The sequence below is a fragment of the Gorilla gorilla genome, chromosome 10, assembly GCF_029281585.2.
Source record: "Gorilla gorilla gorilla isolate KB3781 chromosome 10, NHGRI_mGorGor1-v2.1_pri, whole genome shotgun sequence".
In the NCBI taxonomy this organism is placed as follows: Eukaryota; Metazoa; Chordata; class Mammalia; order Primates; family Hominidae; genus Gorilla; species Gorilla gorilla.
Window position 1 is genome coordinate 144,413,384 of NC_073234.2, and position 20,342 is coordinate 144,433,725.

The 20,342-nt window shown below is 47.5% G+C and overlaps 1 protein-coding gene and 1 pseudogene across 5 annotated transcripts in view; one reads left to right on the forward strand and one right to left on the reverse strand.

Annotated features, from left to right (window-relative positions):
• The window catches only part of GLT1D1 (glycosyltransferase 1 domain containing 1), a 137,388-nt gene that overhangs the window by 83,446 nt on the left and 33,600 nt on the right, over positions 1–20,342 (forward strand). For all 5 annotated transcript variants that reach the window (XM_063694492.1, XM_004054154.5, XM_055359201.2 and 2 more), the window contains 2 exons: positions 14,168–14,211; positions 16,176–16,296. In XM_063694492.1, coding sequence (XP_063550562.1) covers positions 14,168–14,211; positions 16,176–16,296 — 165 coding nt within the window. The remainder of the gene's footprint in view (positions 1–14,167; positions 14,212–16,175; positions 16,297–20,342) is intronic.
• On the reverse strand, positions 13,103–13,627 carry LOC109029022 (GTP:AMP phosphotransferase AK3, mitochondrial-like; annotated as a pseudogene).

Here is a 20,342-nt window from a genome sequence, read left to right on the forward strand (position 1 = left end):
AGAACTAGGAGGGGACTAAGGCGATTTCATGCTTGAAGTTGACTATTTCCTGCAGTGTGACTAGGGCACGTGCTGAAGATTGGGAGATGGATCTGAGAAGTGGGCGAGAGGTCAAGTCTTGGGACACATTAAAATTCTTATTGGAAAGACTATGGCATACAACAGGTTTAACACCCTGAATCTCACCACTATTTGTGACATCCGACGGGAGTGCACTCTGCTTCAGCCCATGTCTTTCTCTGTTAACTGCAAAGCTCAATGAATGAACACACCCTTTAGGTATCAGCTAGACACTTTGGAGGGCTGGAGCTTTTCTAGGTCACGTTCAGTGCCTCTTAGTACAAAACCACATTGACTTACTGTGTCTTCAAAGAGACAGTCTTTTTTTTTTTTTTTTTTTAGATGGAGTGTTGCTCTGTCGCCCAGGCTGGATTGAAGTGGCACGATCTCGGCTCACTGCAACCTCCACCCCCTGGGTTCAAACGATTCTCCTTCCAAGTAGCTGGGATTATAGGCACGTGCCACCACACCTGGCTAATTTTTGTATTTTTAGTAGAGACGGGGTTTTGCCATATTGGCCAGGCTGGTCTCGAACTCCTGACTTCAGGTGATCCACCCGCCTCGGCCTCCCAAAGTGTTAGGATTACAGGCGTGAGCCACCGCGCCCGGCCAGCTCAGTCTATTTTTAGGAGGCAATGGCAGTGCATCTATGCAGTGTTTCTCTCTTGTCCATTTCTCTCCTTGAAGCCCTAGTTCGCAGGAGGTCCCAATGAAGAAACCACACCAGCTCAGTCCTGAGCCTCCACCCCAGGCATCAGAAACCACCTCTGGCCCAACGCCAGCCAAAAGCTATTGATTAGAAGAAGACAAGTTCTCACTAAGAGAATTCCTGGGCAGGCTGGCGAGCCAGCTTGGATTTAGGCAGAACCAAGACATTCCAGAGGCCAGGATGTCGCGTCAAGAAGCCCTTCATTCAAGGCTTCACACCTGAGAAAATGAGCCCCACCCATGCCTCAGTCTCTGTCATTCTCTTCAAGGACGGGGTCCAGGACAGGGTCCTGGAAGTCTCTGTCATTCTCTTCAAGGACGGGGTCCAGGAAGAGGGCACTGAATTGTCCCTGCCTGGGTCACAGCCCACCCTTTTGTGAGCCTGGAACAGGACAGGCTGGAAGTGCTTCAGTAGAGGGAAGTACAGGCGGGGTGCGGGCTGTGTGGACTTTTGCACTGGCCATTTCTGGGCGCAGCCAGGAGGCAGTTGATATTCAAAGCAGTTTTCTTTGAATATCATCTCTCTGCTTTTTAATTTGCATTTTCTACTCTACCAGCGCTTCATAAAATAGTAGAGTAGCCAGGCGCGGTGGCTCACGTCTGTAATCCTTTTGGGAGGCTGAGGTGGGCGGATTGCTTGAGGTCAGGTGTTCGAGACCAGGCTGGCCAACATGGTGAAAACCCATCTCTACTAAAATCACAAAATTCACTGGGTGTGGTGGCACATGCCTGTAATCCCAGCTACTCAGGAGGCTGAGGCAAGGAAATCGCTTGAACCCGGGAGGCAGAGGTTGCAGTGAGCCAAGATTGTGCCATTGCACTCCAGCCTGGGTGACAGAGTGACTCTGTCTCAAAAAAAACCCCAAAAAACAATAGAGTAGAGATGTTCTTAGATTGCCTAAAATGTCGCTGAGGCTGCATATGTTTTATTTATATTTATTTGTTTATGTATTTATTTGTAGAGATGGGATCCCACTATGTTTCTCAGGCTGGTCTGGAAGTCCCGGCCTCAAACAATCCTCCCACCTTAGCCTCCCAAGTCACTGGGACTGCAGGCTTGTGCCACCACGCCTAGCACTGTTTTAGTTTTTAGATGCCATACGCATGTTCGTTTTTGTGGTAATTCTTTTTTTTTTTTTTTTTTTTCTTCTCTTTTTTTTATTTTTTATTTATTATTTTTTATTGATCATTCTTGGGTGTTTCTCGGAGAGGGGGATTTGGCAGGGTTACAGGACAATAGTGGAGGGAAGGTCAGCAGATAAACAAGTGAACAAAGTTCTCTGGTTTTCCTAGGCAGAGGACCCTGCGGCCTTCCGCAGTGTTTGTGTCCCTGGGTACTTGAGATTAGGGAGTGGTGATGACTCTTAACGAGCATGCTGCCTTCAAGCATCTGTTTAACAAAGCACATCTTGCACCGCCCTTAATCCATTCAACCCTGAGTGGATACAGCACATGTTTCAGAGAGCACAGGGTTGGGGGTAGGGTCACAGATCAACAGGATCCCAAGGCAGAAGAATTTTTTCTTAGTACAGAGAAAAGTCTCCCATGTGTACCTCCCTCCACACAGACGCGGCAACCATCCGACCTCTCAATCCTTTCCCCACCTTTCCCCCCCTTCCACTCCACAAAACCGCCATTGTCATCATGGCCCGCTCTCAATGAGCTGCTGGGCACACCTCCCAGACGGGGCGGTGGCCGGGCAGAGGGGCTCCCCACCTCCCAGCAGGGGCGGCCGGGCAGAGGCGCCCCCCACCTCCCGGACGGGGCGGCTGGCCGGGCAGGGGGCTGACCCCCCCCACCTCCCTCCTGGACGGGGCGGCTGGCCGGGCAGAGGGGCTCCTCACTTCCCAGTAGGGGCGGCCGGGCAGAGGCGCCCCTCACCTCCCAGATGGGGCGGCTGGCCAGGCGAGGGGCTGACCCCCCCACCTCCCTCCCGGACGGGGCGGCTGGCCGGCGGGGGGCTGACACCCCCACCTCCCTCTCGGACAGGGCGGCTGGCTGGGCTGTGGGCTGACCCCCCCACCTCCCTCCCGGACGGGGCGGCTGGCCGGGCTGAGGGGCTCCTCACTTCCCAGTAGGGGCGGCCGGGCAGAGGCGCCCCTCACCTCCCGGACGGGGCGGCTGGCCGGGCGGGGGGCTGACCCCCCCACCTCCCTCCCGGACGGAGCGGCTGGCCGGGCAGAGGGGCTCCTCACTTCCCAGTAGGGGCGGCCGGGCAGAGGCACCCCTCACCTCCCGGACGGGGCGGCTGGCCAGGCGGGGGGCTAACCCCCCCACCTCCCTCCCGGACGGGGTGGCTGGCCGGGCGGGGGGGCTGACCCCCCCACCTCCCTCCCGGACGGAGCGGCTGGCCGGGCAGAGGGGCTCCTCACTTCCCAGTAGGGGCGGCCGGGCAGAGGCACCCCTCACCTCCCGGACGGGGCGGCTGGCCAGGCGGGGGGCTAACCCCCCCACCTCCCTCCCGGACGGGGCGGCTGGCCAGGCGGGGGGCTGACCCCCCCCACCTCCCTCCCGGATGGGGCGGCTGGCCGGGCGGGGGGCTCCTCACTTCCCAGTAGGGGTGGCCGGGCAGAGGCGCCCCTCACCTCCCGGACGGGGCGGCTGGCCAGGTGGGGGGCTAACCCCCCCACCTCCCTTCCGGACGGGGCGGCTGGGCGGGCAGAGGGGCTCCTCACTTCCCAGTAGGGGCGGCCGGGCAGAGGCGCCCCTCACCTCCCGGACCGGGCGGCCGGCCAGGCGGGGGGCCAACCCCCCCCCCTCCCGGATGGGGCGGCTGGCCGGGCGGGAGGCTGACCCTCCCACCTCCCTCCCGGACGAGGTGGCTGCCGGGCGGAGACGCTCCTCCCTTCCCAGACGGGGTGGCTGCTGGGCGGAGGGGCTCCTCACTTCTCGGACGGGGCGGCTGCCGGGCGGAGGGGCTCCTCACTTCTCAGACGGGGCGGTTGCCAGGCAGAGGGTCTCCTCACTTCTCAGACGGGGCGGCCGGGCAGAGACGCTCCTCACATCCCGGATGGGGCGGCAGGGCAGAGGTGCTCCCCACATCTCAGACGATGGGCGGCCGGGCAGAGACGCTCCTCACTTCCCAGATGTGATGGCGGCCGGGAAGAGGCGCTCCTCACTTCCTAGATGGGATGGCAGCTGGGCAGAGACGCTCCTCACTTTCCAGACTGGGCAGCCAGGCAGAGGGGCTCCTCACATCCCAGACGATGGGCGGCCAGGCGGAGACGCTCCTCACTTCCCAGACGGGGCGGCGACCGGGCAGAGGCTGCAATCTCGGCACTTTGGGAGGCCAAGGCAGGCGGCTGGGAGGTGGAGGTTGTAGCAAGCCGAGATCACGCCACTGCACTCCAGCCTGGGCACAATTGAGCACTAAGTGAACGAGACTCCGTCTGCAATCCCGGCACCTCGGGAGGCCGAGGCTGGCCGATCACTCGCGGTTAGGAGCTGGAGACCAGCCCGGCCAACACAGCGAAGCCCCGTCTCCACCAAAAAAATATGAAAACCAGTCAGGCGTGGCGGCGCGCGCCTGCAATCGCAGGCACTCGGAAGGCTGAGGCAGGAGAATCAGGCAGGGAGGTTGCAGTGGGCTGAGATGGCAGCAGTACCGTCCAGCTTCAGCTCGGCATCACAGAGAGACCGTGGAAAGAGCGGGAGAGGGAGACCGTGGGGAGAGGGAGAGGGAGAGGGAGAGCTATTCTCTTCTTGATAGCTCTATAGCATTGTTTTTGTCTAAATTTGATGGATTTGGTTCTTTTTTTTTTTTTTTTTTGAGACAGAGTCTTACTCTGTCACCCAGACTGGAGTACAGCGGCATGATCCCAGCTCACTGCAACCTCCACCTCCTGTGTTTAAGTGATTCTCCTCTTGTGGTAATTCTTAGCAAGAACTTTTTAAAAAGATGGGTGGTAGTCCTGTATGAAATCCACGCAATCATTCAATGCTAACCGCTGGCAAGTTAGTTAACACCCCTAGACCACAACCACATGGCAGTAGAGTGGTCACACGCATGTCGTGGATTCTGGATCCAGCTACCTGGGTGCGCAGGACTTAACTGCTCTGTCCCTCAGTTTCCCCATCTATAAAATGGGGACGACTGAGCTAATACTACCTGCTTCACAGTTTGCAGCGGGGATTCGATGAGTGAACACTTGGACAGTGCCTGGAATAGTGCCTGGTTCCTAGGCAGCATCCTGTGAGTGTTAAATAAAATATCTTTTTTTTTTTTTTTTGAGACGGAGTCTCACTCTGTTGCCCAGGCTGGAGTGCAGTGGCCTGATCTCGGCTCACTGCAAGCTCCGCCTCCTGGGTTCACGCCATTCTCTGGCCTCAGCCTCCCGAGTAGCTGGGACTACAGGCACCCGCCACCACGCCCAGCTAATTTTTTGTATTTTTAGTAGAGATGGGGTTTCACCGTGTTAGCCAGGATGGTCTCGATCCCCTGAACTCGTGATCCGCCTGTCTCGGCCTCCCAGAGTGCTGGGATGACAGGCGTGAGCCACCACACCCGGCCATAAAATATCTTTTCATGCTGATGTTACCTTTCTGCTTTGACATGCTGAGATTCTGTTTTAGCTGCAGGATGGTTTGAGCATGGCTTTGGTTTTCGATTAAAGCTTCTTTGATCTCTTAGCTCAACCGTTTCAACGAAGCATATGGTCTCTGCTTGCAGGTGATCATATGTGGGTGCATTTTCTGGTGCTCTTTGATAAGGAGTGAGGTATGCACATTTGGTTTGAGCATGACAGCTTAATGACTTTCCACAATAACTTCTTATATCAAAGATTACTTCCCTTAAGCCTAGGAGTTGTAACAATGTATTTTGCTAGAAAATAAATAAGCTTGGAAGGAGGAAATGAGAATTTTCATTGTGGCTTGCGATGCTTTTGCCCTTTAAAATTTCATGACATGTGCTTTCATTAAATAAAAATATCCCCCCTTCTTTTTCTCTTTATCTTGCACTTTGTTCCACGTGGCTTCACTAAGAGATTTGAAAGTGAACTGATGTGGAAGGTAAATCCAGAAAAATTTAATGCAGTTTTTAGTTTCAACTTGAAAGTTGCTGTTATGCCTTAAGTTTTAGATGAAGTGTTTTTGTGGTCTTATAAAATTTGATTTCTTTCCTTGATAAATTATTTTTCCTTAGTTATTCATGAGAGCAGAGGCATGCTAATAAAATTAAAAATAAGAGAAATTCCTAACTAAAAATACTCATAAAATGTGATTTTGAAAATTAATATGTAGAGCCCAAAAAAGGCTTTCATTGGACTGTGTACTTATTCATGATAAGATGTTAGGGTTAAAGGATAATTCAGTTGTTTAGGATAATTCGAGCAAAAGGCATCAGAAATGGGAAATGGAAAGGTGGGGTCTGCTGGAAATCATTCTTTTTGCAGATCTTATGAGCATAGAACTATATGCAGGGCCCTGTGCATGGCCCTGCACAGGGAGAAGAAGGAGGAGAAGGTGGGCAAGCATCAAAAGACATTGGCCCGTGTGGTAGGAGGTGTTACCATAGCGTGGGGTGGAGATGTTACTTCTGGACAGGGTGATGGGAAAGTGTCTCAGAGAGGGGGCATTGCCTGCATCTCAGAGGATGAATAGGTTTTGGGGACAGAGGATGACATTCCTGGTAGAGAGAATGCAGGGACACAGACAGACACTGATATGGTTTGGCTGTGTCCCCACCCAAATCTCATCTTCAGTTGCAATCCCGTGATCTCCACGTGTCATGGGAGGTAGTTTAATCATGGGGGTGGTTACCCTCACGCTGTTCTTCTGATAGTTCTCGGGATCTGATGGTTTTATAAGGGGCTTCCCCCTTCACTCTGCACTTCTCCTTGCTGCTGCCATGTGAAGAAAGACACGTTTGCTTCCCTTCCACCATGATTGTAAGTTTCCAGAGGCCTCCCCAGCCCTTTGGAGCTGTGAGTCAATTAAACCTCTTTCTTTTGTAAATTATGCAGTCTTGGATGTGTCTTTATTAACAGTGCGAGAACAGACTAATACGGACACGGATGGGGTGTAGTGGATAAATTAATAAGTAGGTAGGCTTTCCAGAATCGACATAAGCTTATGAAGTGTATCTGAGGAAATACTTTGAACAGAAACTAGAGAGGCAGCAGAGCATAGTTTTACAAATTCAGCCCCAGGAGTCAGCCTGAATGTGAATACTGGCTCAGCAACTTTCTAGCTGTGTGATCCTGGTTAAGTTATAGAACTCTCTGAGCTTCAGTGTCTTCATTTGTAAAAGGCGGGTAATGATAACCAGGTTGTTGGAAGAAATAAGCTAATGCATGTAAAGGACTTAGCATATGTTCTGCACAGAGTAGGTGGCCGAGAAGTATTAACTATTAATAGCAACAACAGCAATAAACAAAAAAACTGTGTATGGCTATGAATTTTTCTCTTGAAATAGATTTCTAGGAATTCTTTTAAATTTTCTTATGCATCCAAATTGGCTGAAGGCTAACAGCAAATTTTCAGTGACTTAGTGACCTCAGGGATGTCAACAAGCTTAACATTACCAATCCTTTTGGTTAAATCTCAGGCTTTCTGGTCATCTGAAGGAGTTGGGGTTTAATACACACATGAAACATCTCCTTGCCAGAAGAAATGGAAATAAAGTTTCTAGAAAGCAGCGTTATTTCAGTTAGTGTTATAAACTGTTGGAATATCATCATATTCTTCAAACCAACTTGGTTTGTAACTCATAATGCCTACTGGTAAAGTGTAAATGAGAATAGAAATTGAATATGCCTTCACTCTCGGCTCATCAGGAGTAGCAGCTGGGAAGAAACTGCAGGCTTGGCATTAGCAAAATGTGTTTAGACCCTCTGCCTGTATCTTTGAATAAATGCTTAGAATTTTGTGTTACACTTGCATATATTTAGGAATTTTTTTCAGTATTTTAAAATTCTATTCATTGTCGATAAGACCAGGAGAGGCACGGGTGTTGGTTGTTTTGTTGAAGACTTTGCTGTTGGATGAGCCAGATGTGATAACTGTATTCTGCAGCTTTGTCCTGAGTGGGCTGGAAAAGGTGAAACAGCACCCTAGGAAGGTCCTCTCAGCACCTCAGTAAGCAAACTTACCTGAGGCCAGGTCGTTGCACAAGACGAGGTCGTTGCACAAGACGGGATCATTGCACAAGACGAGGTTTCATAAGATGATGTCGTGTCACAGCGAGGTTTCTGGTGGTGAGGAGTGTGGCTGCTGCCCCTGGGAATCCAGGGGTTCCTTTCAGGCAATCAGGGAGCTTCTCTCTACCTCCCAGTTCTGGAGTTTTCAGAAGTGTGGCAGTGTCACTTAATCTCAGATGTGTACTTAATCTCAAAAGTACACATTTGAGGCCGGGTGCAGCAGCTCACACATGTAATCCTAGCACTTTGGGAGGCCAAGGTGGGCGGATCACTTAAGGTCAGGAGTTCAAGACCGGCCTGGCCAATATGGCGAAACCCTGTCTCTACAAAAAAAAAAAAAAAAAAAAAAAGTACACATTTGAGATTAAGCTCAGCCGGGCACAGTGGCTCATGCTTGTAATCCCAGCAGTTTGGGAGGCTGAGGCAGGAGGATCACTTGAGCCCAGGAGTTCGAGACCAGCCTGGGCCACATAGTGAGACCCTGTGTTAGTTCTCCCACTGCTATAAAGAACTACCTGAGACTGGATAATTTATAAAGAAAACAGGTTTAATTGGCTCAAGTTCCTCAGGCTGTATAAGAAGCACAGCCAGGGAATGCCTAAGGAATCTTTCAATCACAGTGGAAGGCGAAGGGGAAGTAGGTGCATCTTACATGTCTGGGTCAGGAGGAAAAGCACGAGGCTGGAGGTGCCACACACATTTAAACAGCCAAATCTCCTGAGAACTCCATCGCGAGACAACACTGGGGGATGGTGCTAAATTGTTAGAAACACCCCCCTGATCCAATCGCCTCCTACCAGGCCCCATCTCCAACAATGGGGATTACAATTTAACAGGAGATTTGGGTGGGGACACAGATCCAAACCATATCAGACCCCATTTTTTATATATATATATATATATATATCTTATATATGTACACACATATGTGTGCCTATATAAGATTAAGCTTATAGATTATTTTGTATTGGTGGTGCCATCTGTAGCTCTCAGTAGATGTATTTTGTATTGTATTGTAGCTCTCAATAGATGTATTTTGTATTGGTGGTGGGATCTGTATTGGTATTGTATTGGTATTTTGTATTGGTGGTGTCGTCTGTAGCTCTCATCGTTATTTTCTTCTAGTATTTTTCTAATAAGACTTCGACATTTGACTTTTTTCTTCTGCAACACATATAGCAGTTACTGTGTCCCAGGCACAGTTCTAACAGCAACCAGAGAGGCAGCAGAGCATAGTTTTACGAATTCAGCCCCCGGGGTCAGGCTGAATGTGAATACAGGCTCCGCGCTTCATGTCTTCTCAGTCATTTACTCCTCTGAGCAATCCCAAGGTGCTAGAGTTCTCATTGGACAGACGAGCAAACTGACACGCAGAGAGGTCCGTTAATGTGCATGAGGCTAGTTTGGTGCCTGGGTGGCCTGACCCTGGCCCTCTGTATCCGGAGTCCCCTCAGTCTGGTGCTGCCTCTTTCTGGCCTCCACACATCCACTACGAGTTTGCTTAAAAACTTCTGGCCTGTCTTTGAGGAGAGATAAGTTTGAACATGTTGCTATTAATTTTTGCATGAATTCAACAAGTGTGTTATTAGCCTTCAGGAATGCAACAGGACGGAAATAGTCCCTGCCCCAAAGCACCTGTTCCTTCCAGATGCAAAGCAGGAGTCAAGTCGGGACTGGAGGATGTTAGGTTGTGACTAATGAAAAGGCTGCCCCTGGCCTTTAAAAAGTTGAGGTGGAATTCACATGCCACGAAATTCACCATTTTAGAGTGTACAAGCCAGTGGGTTTTAGTCTATTCACAAAGTTGTGCAACCATCACACCTATCTCATTCCTGAATATTTTTTCTCTCCCCAAGAGGATACCCTCTATCCACTAAGCAGTCATTTCCCATTTCCCCCTCACCCCAATAACCCCTAATTAGATCCTGAGTGACCCCTGGGTAACCACCAATCTACTTTCTGTCTCTGTGATTTGCCTGCTTTGGCCATTTCATAGACATGGAATCATACACTCTGTGGTCTTTCCTGTCTGGTGTAACTCACATGGCATCGTGTTTTCCAAGCTCACCCTTGTTGCTGCCTAAGTTGGCACTTCCTTGTCACGGCTGAGTGGCACTCCTTTGTATGGATTGGGACATCACGTCTACTCATTCGTCAGCTGATGATCAGGTCCTGGCCTTTCAAACTGTTTCTGCGAAGTCATCCTGTTAAAAAATATTTTGATATGGTCAGACCTTTGGTCATAGACTTACTAAGGGTTCCAGCCTATTCTGCCTGAATGATTTTATGACAAAATCCTTCTGCATCATTTAAGCAACACTTCCACTGCAATATTGGGTGGTTGTCAAATTGTCCCATTTCTGGAAACGACTCTGTCTCAAGACCTTAAGTTGGCTGAAGGGTTCTCACTCACCACACTCAGGTGTAGCCATACAGGCTCCTAACCAGAGCCTATATGTATTCTTTGGAACACTCTGTCTCTTCTTTCTCTGTCTCTCTCTCTTTTTTTTTTTTTTTTTTTTTTTTTTGAGACAGAGTCTCACTCTGTTACCTAGGCTGGAGTGCAATGCGGTCATCTCGGCTCACTGCAACCTCCGCACCCCGGGTTCAAGCGATTCTTCCGCTTCAGCTTCCCAAGTAGCTGGGATTACAGGTGCTCACTCTACCCCCACGCCCGGTCAATTTTTTGTGTTTTTAGTAGAGACAGGCTTTCACCATGTTGGCCAGCAGGCGGGTCTCGAACTCCTGATCACATGATCCCCCCTCCTCAGCCTCCTAAAATGCTGGGATTACAGGCGTGAGCCACCAGCATGAGCCACCGTGCCTGGTCTCTCTCTCTCTCTTTTTTTTTTTTTTTTTTTTTTACTATTATTGTTTTTATTATTTAATAGCTGGGCTCATAGTACCATTTCCTACTTATTTTTTTCCCTCTCTGAATTGTTGAGTCTGGCTCTGCTGCCATTTGATGTAATTCCTGGAGACAGCCTCATTTCAGGCTTTTGCTAACATGTGTCTTCTTTTTTTTTTTTTTCCACTGTTTTAAGGTCATTTATTAGAACACAGTCATTCAGAAGCCACTGAGACATCAGGCAGCAGGAAGGAAGGTGGGGTGGAGCAGGCCCTGTGAAGGCCCAAGGACAAAGTAATAGCCTCAGTTATGAAATTTCATTTTATTCTGATAAAGACTAATGTATGCCTGATAACCTAGTGATAATCCACAAGTTTGGTAGTTCACAACATTTTTAGAAAGCACGTACGATTAACATTTAAATAAGGCATTATAGAAAGTTTTATAAAGAATGAAGTGCGTACTATAATTCTTTCAAGAAACTTTGGTTCACCTTGAAAGATCGATGAATTTTTAAAATATCGGAAGAAAAGGAAAATAAAATATTTTCCCCAAAAATACATAAGAACTGCTTACTGGCACTTGTATTTTAAGTACCTGGGGAAAAAATGGAACAGATTTTTAAAGGCAATTAATAATAGCTTGTACGAGGGCTTGTTTCATTTGATCTGGCACCAAGTAAAGAGTAAATACGCCGTGGAAGACGCCATCAGGTTTTCCGTCCACCTCTCCTACTGCCCTTCTCCCAGACCACACAGCACATCAGCAGCCATCCTTGCTGCCCCACTCAGGAATCACTTTAGATTCCAATTTTCTTTGTTTGTTTGTTTTTTGTTTTTTTGTTTTTTTTTTTTTGAGACAGAGTCTCGCTGTGCCCCCCAGGCTGGAGTGCAGTGGCACGATCTAGGCTCACGGCAACCTCCACCTTCCGGGTTCAAGTGATTCCCCTGCCTGAGCCTCCTGATTAGCTGGGGCTACAGGCGCGCGCCATCCAGCCCGAGTAATTTTTTTGTATTTTAGTAGAGACGGGGTTTCACCATGTTGGCCAGGATAGTCTCGATCTCCTGACCTCATGATCCACCCGCCTCGGCCTCCCAAAGTGCTGGGATTATAGGCGTGAGTCACCATGCCCGGCCTAGATTCCAGTTTTTAAATGGCTTCTCAGATGACACCAACAGAGTTCTTTCCCTTTAAAATAAGGTGGCAGTGAATGCTAACAGGTATCTATTTCTTTGATCAGGAACAAAGAACTCCTTCAGGAAACTCACTTACTGGTCCTTGTTAACCTATTGTGTAAAGTCTTTTTATTGGCACACCTGTTTACTAATTATGATTGATTGCTGTTTATGCCAAGGGAGCATTTCCCAGGCATGTCTCATCTATTTACTAACGACAAAGTGTGCTTACTTTATTTACATAGTGCCACAGGTTTTCTCTTTTCTCTCTGTTTTTTTTGGCAGGGAGTGGCACTATAACTTGTTATTTATCAGGGTGGATCATACATTTGGATCAAAAAGAGAAACCGGCAAGTAGATCCTAAAACACATTTCTTAACCTGAGTCACATCTGAAAACATATAGATTTTAATTACATTTTGTTGAAAATTCATTCAACTTTGGTGCTTGTCCAAGGACTTATAATGTTAATTTCTGACATAAATCATAACCCTCAGTACATATGTATTTTCAAAGGAAACAAGTCATCTTAAAGTAATATTTTTCTATATGCGAATGGATACATTGTTGTAGCAAATTGAAAATTCTGAGTAAACTGAAAGTATGCTTATCAACAAAATAAATACAGCATATATGGTTAGCATACACATTTCTTAGTAGCAGAGGATTTGTGTCTTACAACAAATCTGTAAACCCAGTTGCTTTCTTTCTGGTATTTTATATAGTGTCTCCCCATGTTCCACAACGCTGGAGATGTCTTTTGTGGCATCGATCTGTGCAAACATTTCTGATCACATATTTTCCCCCAATGACATGTAACTTTTTTTAACTTTTCCGGGAAAATACGGAAGCTTTATCAACCACTTATTAACTGAACAAAAACTTAGATTACTACCAAATGCTCTTTTAATTTTGCTCCAACAGATGTTTTAAAAGTTCAGACATCACTCACGTTTTTGAGGATAGCTGCGTAAAACGCACTAGATGATTTCAAAGGATGAATCTTAGTATCTGACTCATTTGGCACATCCTTAGTATCTAGAATCAAATCAGTAGAAATAAAAGTCATATAATTTTCAAAGAATTCATACATACTGGAATTCTTAGGAAAAGCAGCTTCTAAATGCAAGGACTATGAGGTTTGCCCATCTTACTACTAATAGTTCCACACATTTCTCCTTATAGAGTAACTGAAGCTTCCGGGCTTGTTTGAGGAACATCAGTTTGTAGGAAAGCATATCCATAGGGCCAAATCTTGTTGGTTTCTGTTCTGGAGAATGTTTCCAACACCGCTTTTTTTCTGGTAATAGTCCAGGACTGGCTTTGTTTGGCTTCATAAGCCTTTAGTCTCTTGATAACCATCTCTGGTTTATCATCCTCATGCTGAATGAGCGGCTCCCCTGTCAGAGCATCAATGCCCACAGTTTTGGGAGGGTTGAATTCAATGTTGTAGACTTGGCCACTGGTTAGATGAATCCAGTGAGCAGTAAGGCGTTGTTTAATGACCTCAAAGGACATATTCAGGTTAATCACTGTGTCGGTCTGATCAGCTTTATCTAGGGCTTCTGCCTGTGGAAGTGTCCTTGGAAAACTATCCAACAGCTAGACTGGGTGAGATTTTGCAGCTCCCGAAGGGCCAGCCAAGATGACATCATTTGGGATGAGTTTCCCTTGGTCAATGAAAGCCTTGGCTAACACGTCAATTTATATATATATGTATATATATATGTACAAAGTTCTGGGGTACATGTGCACAATGTGCAGGTTTGTTACATATGTATACATGTGCCATGGTGGTTTGCTGCACCCATCAACTCGTCATTTACATTAGGTATTTCTCCTAACGCTATCCCTCCTCCAGCCCCCAACCCCCAACAGGCCCCGGTGTGTGATGTTCCCCTCCCTGTGTCCATGTGTTCTCATTGTTCAATTCCCACCTATGAGTGAGAACATGTAACAGGCCAATTTCTGCGCCCCGCAGCATGTTGTCCCGGAGCAGGTCCCCGCTGGAAAGGTGCTTTAGCTCGAAGTATTGAGTGATACGCGACGACACAGTGCCCTTGCCCGAGCCGGGGGCCCCATGATCACCACACGCAGCAGCCGTGAGGACACCCCCGTGGCCGCAGACCGAGGCCCACGCCGCGCTGGCACCAGGGCTTTGGCCTGGCCCATGCTGGCCGGCTGGCAGCGCCACTAGCAGGCGGCGACCGCTGACATTTATCTTTGTCTCTTTTCAGGTCGATCCAGTGTTTACAAGGGAAGTGAAAGCCAAAGTGAAAAGGTAAGAGTTGGTGGAGACCAGTCATTTTGCAGAACGGGAAGCCTGGGTGGCCCCTGGGTTACCTGAACTCACATTTATCCAGTCCCCGGCACTATTCCAAGCAGTTTCCAAGTGTTTCCTCATGCATCTTCCCGGCGAGCCCGTGGCATCCTAGGCACTATTATTTGCCCAGGGAAAGGCCAATAAAAATCACTTTGTGATTATAATTTTTAACAGATCACATTGGCCAGAATGGAAAGATTTAAACTCTCAAGGATTTGGAAGAATGGAGGGGTATTGCCCTTTGTCACAGCCTGCCTGGAGAGCAATTTGTTGGTGTGTTGGTTATAAGTTGCATTTGTTGGCCAGGAACCCAACAGCACAGGCTTGAACAGATTGAAGTTTCATTGCTCACATCAACAAGTCTGAGGGTGGTCATTCAAGGAGCAAAACGGAGGCTTCCCTGAGACCTCAGGGATTTGGCTCCTGTCTCTGTCCTGCCTTCCTCAGCCTGTGGCTCCCATCCTGAAGGTGACATGGTGGCTATAGAGCTGTGTCATCAGTCTGCATTTTAAGTGGGGTGATGGGAATGAGCAGACCAGAAGGATGTGGGTCTTATTTGGGTCAGCCCCCTGTAAAGTGGTGTCTTCACAGCCCCCGGGATTCCAGCCAGACTCATTGGCCACACCAACCACAAAGGGCACTGACAAAGACTGGTTTTTCCCCATCTATAATCAGGGATCTTTAGATTGCTCCTAGGTGCAGACGCGTGTGTGCAAAAGTATCACCTGCTCGGGGAAGGGAGGCCTGGCAGAGCCATGAGAGTGGTGGCCAGCGGTGGGGACGGGGAAGATCGAAGAAAGACGAAGATTTACATTGTCTGGTGAAAAAAATAGAACAAGGCAAAATGTCTATGACAAAATAACTGTCAGCGCTGTGTGCTGGGAACAGGGCTTTTGTGACATTATCGTCTCTAGTATTTCTATTTCCATTCTTTGTTGTTGTTGTTGTTGTTGTTGTTGAGACAGTCTCGCTCTGTCGCCCAGGCTGGAGTGCAGTGGCGCGATCTCAGCTCACTGCAAGCTCCACCTCCTGGGTTCACGCCATTCTCCTGCCTCAGCCTCCTGAGTAGCTGGGACTACAGCCACCCGCCGCTGTGCCTGGCTAATCTTTTGTATTTTTAGTAGAGACAGGGTTTCACCATGGTCTCGATCTCCTGACCTCGTGATCACCCACTTTGGCCTCCCAAAGTGCTGGGATTACAGGCGTGAGCCACTGTGCCCGGCCTCCTTTTTTTTTTTTTTTTTTTTTTTTGAGACCTAGTCTTGCCCTGTCACCCAGGCTGGAGTGCAATGGCACGATCTCAGCTCACTGCAATATCCGCCTCCCGGGTTCGAGCAATTCTCCTGCCTCAGCCTCCCGAGTAGCTGGGATTACAGGTGCGCACCACCACGCCTGGCTAATATTTGTATTTTTAGTAGAGACGGGGTTTCGCCATGTTTGCCAGGCTGGTCTTGAACTTCTGATCTCAGGTGATCCGCCCGCCTCAGCCTCCCAAAATGCTGGGATTACAGGTGTGAGCCACTGCACCTGGCCTATTTCTATTATTTCTATTCTTATTGTCTCATTAGTATTTTAAAGAATTATTTGAAAAAAATTGAATTATTAGAAAAATGTTCTCTGAGTCATGCAGAGAAAATGGCACGAACCTTGTCTCTGACTCTTCTAGTCCTTCAGAGCAGGTGTCTTTATGGAGCATATTTGAAAACAAAAGCAGACATGTTAAGCAACTCCCTCCCTCCCTTCTCAGGGACATGAGCTGTAAGGATTTCCACCCCAGTATAGTTCTCCTGGCTGAACGCTTGGTCAACAATGCTTACTTGCTGATCTAGAGTATTACACCCAAATTGTCATCTCTCCTCCTCCCAGCTGCCTACCCATGAGATTCTTGGAATCAGAGCCACTCTTCCTGCTTTGTGTTTCAGAGCTGCTGGGGTACGATTGATTGGAGAGATGCCTCAAGAAGATCTGCATGCGGTGGTGAAGAATTGCTTCGCGGTGGTGAATAGCTCTGTCTCTGAAGGCATGTCAGCTGCAATTTTGGAGGTAATTATGTAACTCGAGTACTGAAAGTGGGAGTATGAAATTGTCCATCACTCCTTCTCTTATTTACGGAGGTGACGTCTTTGTCAATAACATTCTGCACTTCTCAAAGCTAAAAAGGCCAAGCAGCATACCTGTTGGAGTTCAAAAGTACTTTTGAAGTTCTATCTGGGAGTTTAAAAATATCATTTCATTTCTCATTGCTATTTCTCCTTGCCAGCTACGATGTAAAATAAAACTGGGATAGCATTGCCTCTCTGACCTTCTAAATATCTCTGACAGGAAGGCAGCTAAGGTTACAAAAGATTGGGACAGGAAACAGATTGAAGGTATTTTTGCAGGAAGCCTCCCTTTACTTGATCTTTTCTCTTTCTTTTCAATATGTTCTGTAATTCCAGAATTTAAGGGAGGAGAAGAAAGGGCTGGACTTTGCAGGTGGCAGGAGACAGGGGCAGGGTAGTGATCATAGATGACGGGGTGGCGTGAGGGCCAGGGTGGATCTGATCTCTTCATCTAGCAGTCAGCTCTATAAAATCGCTTCATCTTTTTTGACAAAATGTGTCTATCCCAGCACCACTCTGCAATTCCCCACCAGCATATCTGTGTTTTCAGGACCGAGGCTGGAGTGGGAAGGCCGTGCTCGTGAAACCCGGGCAGGCCCTGGCTGGGCTGTGTCCCCTCTTCTGTAAAAGATCCTGGAAATCCTCGCATCCCCTTTGCAATGGGACCACCTACATCTCTTCTCCTCCTTGAGAGGTTTTTGACTGGGGTATTTGACCATTATCTTCGGTGCTTGATATTAGGTCCTAGAGAGGATCACCAGCATGTGTCTCACAGAAAAAGATGTTCCTTCTCTTGTTTCGTTGTTAGTTCATTGCCTTGGGGGCTCCTGAAGAATGAACCCAGAAAAGGGCAGGCTGGGCTCACTCACACCAACGCCAGCCTTTAGCACTGGGTTTTCCTCATGCGATTAAAGCACCCAGGACCGCAAGCCTGATTCCCCTGGTGGTTCTCAGCACACACACTGCACACGACAGACATGGCGTAAACAACCATTGATGGGCACGTGATAAAGCCTGTTTTCCTGTCGAAAGGAAACATGTGGCCACTGCTTCCTGAGGTCTTTGATCCAGGTTTCATGTGTTCTTTCTGAATACATGGATTTCTTATGTCAGTGTCTACTTAGGTTCATGCTGTTACTTTATCATAAGTCTTTGGGATATCCACGTATCCCCTTGGATACCAGGTGAATGTACTGAACTTACTGACAAAAGTTAAGATCTGCAAACCTTTGGGGTCCAGAGAGAACATGGTAAATAAACTAGGAAAAAAATCCTCTCCTTACATTTAAGAAATGACTGACGTTGTATGCATAATATTTGCTCTTAATTTGGCATCATTTATAAAAGAAAAAAAAGACCCCAAAGAAAAAAACACAGAGGGAGATGGCAGAAGCTGTGTGTCCGTGCCCATCAATCTGCTGTTAGGTGCTTTCAGAGCACAAAGTGTGAGTTTGTAACGTGATCATCCTCAGCCAGATGTCAGCACTTCTGCTTAGGGGTTGTCACTAGTATTAATCTCCATTGTCCTTTCAAATCACCTCCCAACTGCAGTCCTTGGGGCAATACATTTTATTCGTCATGTTGGCTTTAAAAGTGTATATGCTTATGGTACCAGTATTTGAACTATTGTGAACTGCTCCTTTGTAGGTAAATATACATTTTTTTTTCAACTTCTTAAGGAAAGGTAGAGTGAAATTCGGGAATGATTTTATAACTAGCACACACAGCACTTCACTGCCGATGAATCGCTGTCAAACCTCATTTACTTCAAAGCAAAGGCAGCTGTTAGCAATTCCGACTGCCTTAAAATGTTGATGTTGTGTTCCTTTTGAAAACTCCAAAATAACCTTTGGGCGAAGGGTTTTGAATGAAACTGATTTTAGAGGAGTGGTAAGGGTGCATTTCATTAGAATTCAATTCAGATAGCCAGTGTTTAATCATGGAATAAGTGCCTATCACTTTTGAAGGAAGTGAACTTTTGACCTTTCAGAATTAGCTGTATTTTCCCATGGAAGCATAGAAACGTCCCATTTGCAGAAACACGTTTCTTACTGATAAACTCCAAAAATCAAACTTTAGCTGGATTCGTGGGCAGCGGGGTGAACACTTCTACAACTAATCAGTTGTTTCCACTTTTGAGCTTTTTGACGGAGTTGAATCCTGCAGAGAATTACATTAAAAGTATATAAACAGTTATTTGCTTATCCCAGCCATCATGATTAGGCTCACACACACACGCAAGCACACACACACATGCACACACACATGCACACACATACACGCTCACACATGCACACATGCACATGCACACACACGTACACACACGTGTACGCGCACACACACGCTCTGCCTGAGAGAGAGGAAGCCCATCTTCTAAAGCAGAGACGAGCACCTGCAGGAAGGAGGGGATTCCTGGCCTCTTGGCTTCCAGACTCCAGCCCTAGTGATTGAAGTGGGATGTGAAGGCATTCAAAGGCAGCTGCGACTCTGTGTCACTTTAACCTTGACTAGTTTCTAAGTGTGTGTGTGTGTTTGTAAGTGTTTGTAAGTGTGTGTGTGGATACGGCAGTGCGATGCCTTTCCCACTTTGAAAAGTGAAGGGCCTTTTGAGTTTTCATCATTAGGAAGATGCTACTGGCATGTATTTGGGATGGAGCAGCTGCAGGGAGGTGGGGTGCCGGTTCAAGGTGCCAGAATATAGCTAATTCTGAAAGGTCAAAAGATCACTTCCTTCAAAAGTGATAGACACTTATTCCATGATTGAACACTTCAGCTATCTGAATTGATTCTAATCAATTCATTGCATCAGAGTTGTACCCAAATGCCGTTGGCACCCCCATTGAGAATCACTGTAACCCCAATTATGTAAGATCCGAATGTGCTGCGGGCACGTATAGCCCAACTCCATCGCCACGTGACAAGCAATGCTTGTTTGACTTGACAGACGCTTAGTAAAAGCCATTAAAATGCAAGCCGACCTCTCTGCAAGAAAATCTAGACATGGTGGTTTCCAGCCCCAGGTGTGCCCCAGAATGACCTTGAAGCTTAAAAAACCATAAATACAGGTGATGGTGCCCACCCCTCACAGATCAGCTTCACTTGTTTTGGGGAGGGGCCTGGCTGCTGAGTGTCTGATGACTGTTCTGCAGGGTAGAACAGAGGCACTGTCTCTGTAAACCTTTATCAGCTCTGCTGAAAATGGCATCCTAGCCACAAAGGCTTTTACAAAGAGTCTCAAATGAAGTTTCCTTCTGCCTGATAAGAGCTTGGAGAGCTCATCTGGGGAAAATAAGAAATCAAGTGAGTTCTCATAGGAGCAGAGAGTAGAATGGTGTGTAGCAGAGACTGGGAGTGTGGGGAGTGGGGAGATGTTGGTTGAAGGACCTGAACTTCCAACTAGGAGGAATAAGTTCAAAAGATCTGTATTGCACGTCATGGCGACTACAGTTAATAACAATATCCTTGAAAATTGCTAAGAGTAGATCTTAAGTGTTCTCACCACACAAAACAAGTATGAAGTAATGCATATGTTAATTAGCTTGCTTTAGCCATCCCACGGGGTAGATGTGTATCGAAACATCATGTTGTGGCCGGGCGCGGTGGCTCACGTCTATAATCCCAGCACTTTGGGAGGCTGAGGTGGGTGGATCACCTGAGGTCAGGAGTTCGAGACCAGCCTGGCCAACATGATGAAACCCTGTCTCTACTAAAAATACAAAAATGAGCCAGGTGTGATGACGTGCACCTGTAATCCCAGCTACTAGGGTGGCAGAGGCAGGAGAATTGCTGGAACCTGGTAGGTGAAGGTTGCAGTAAACTGAGATCACACCACTGTACTCCAGCCTGGGTGACAGAGCGAGACTCCATCTCAAACAAAACAAAAGAAAACAAAAACACATCATGTTGTACACTGTAAATGTAGGCAATTTTCGCTTGCCAGTTTTTTTTTTTTATTTGTTTGTTTTTCTAATCAAGTGAGTTCAAACA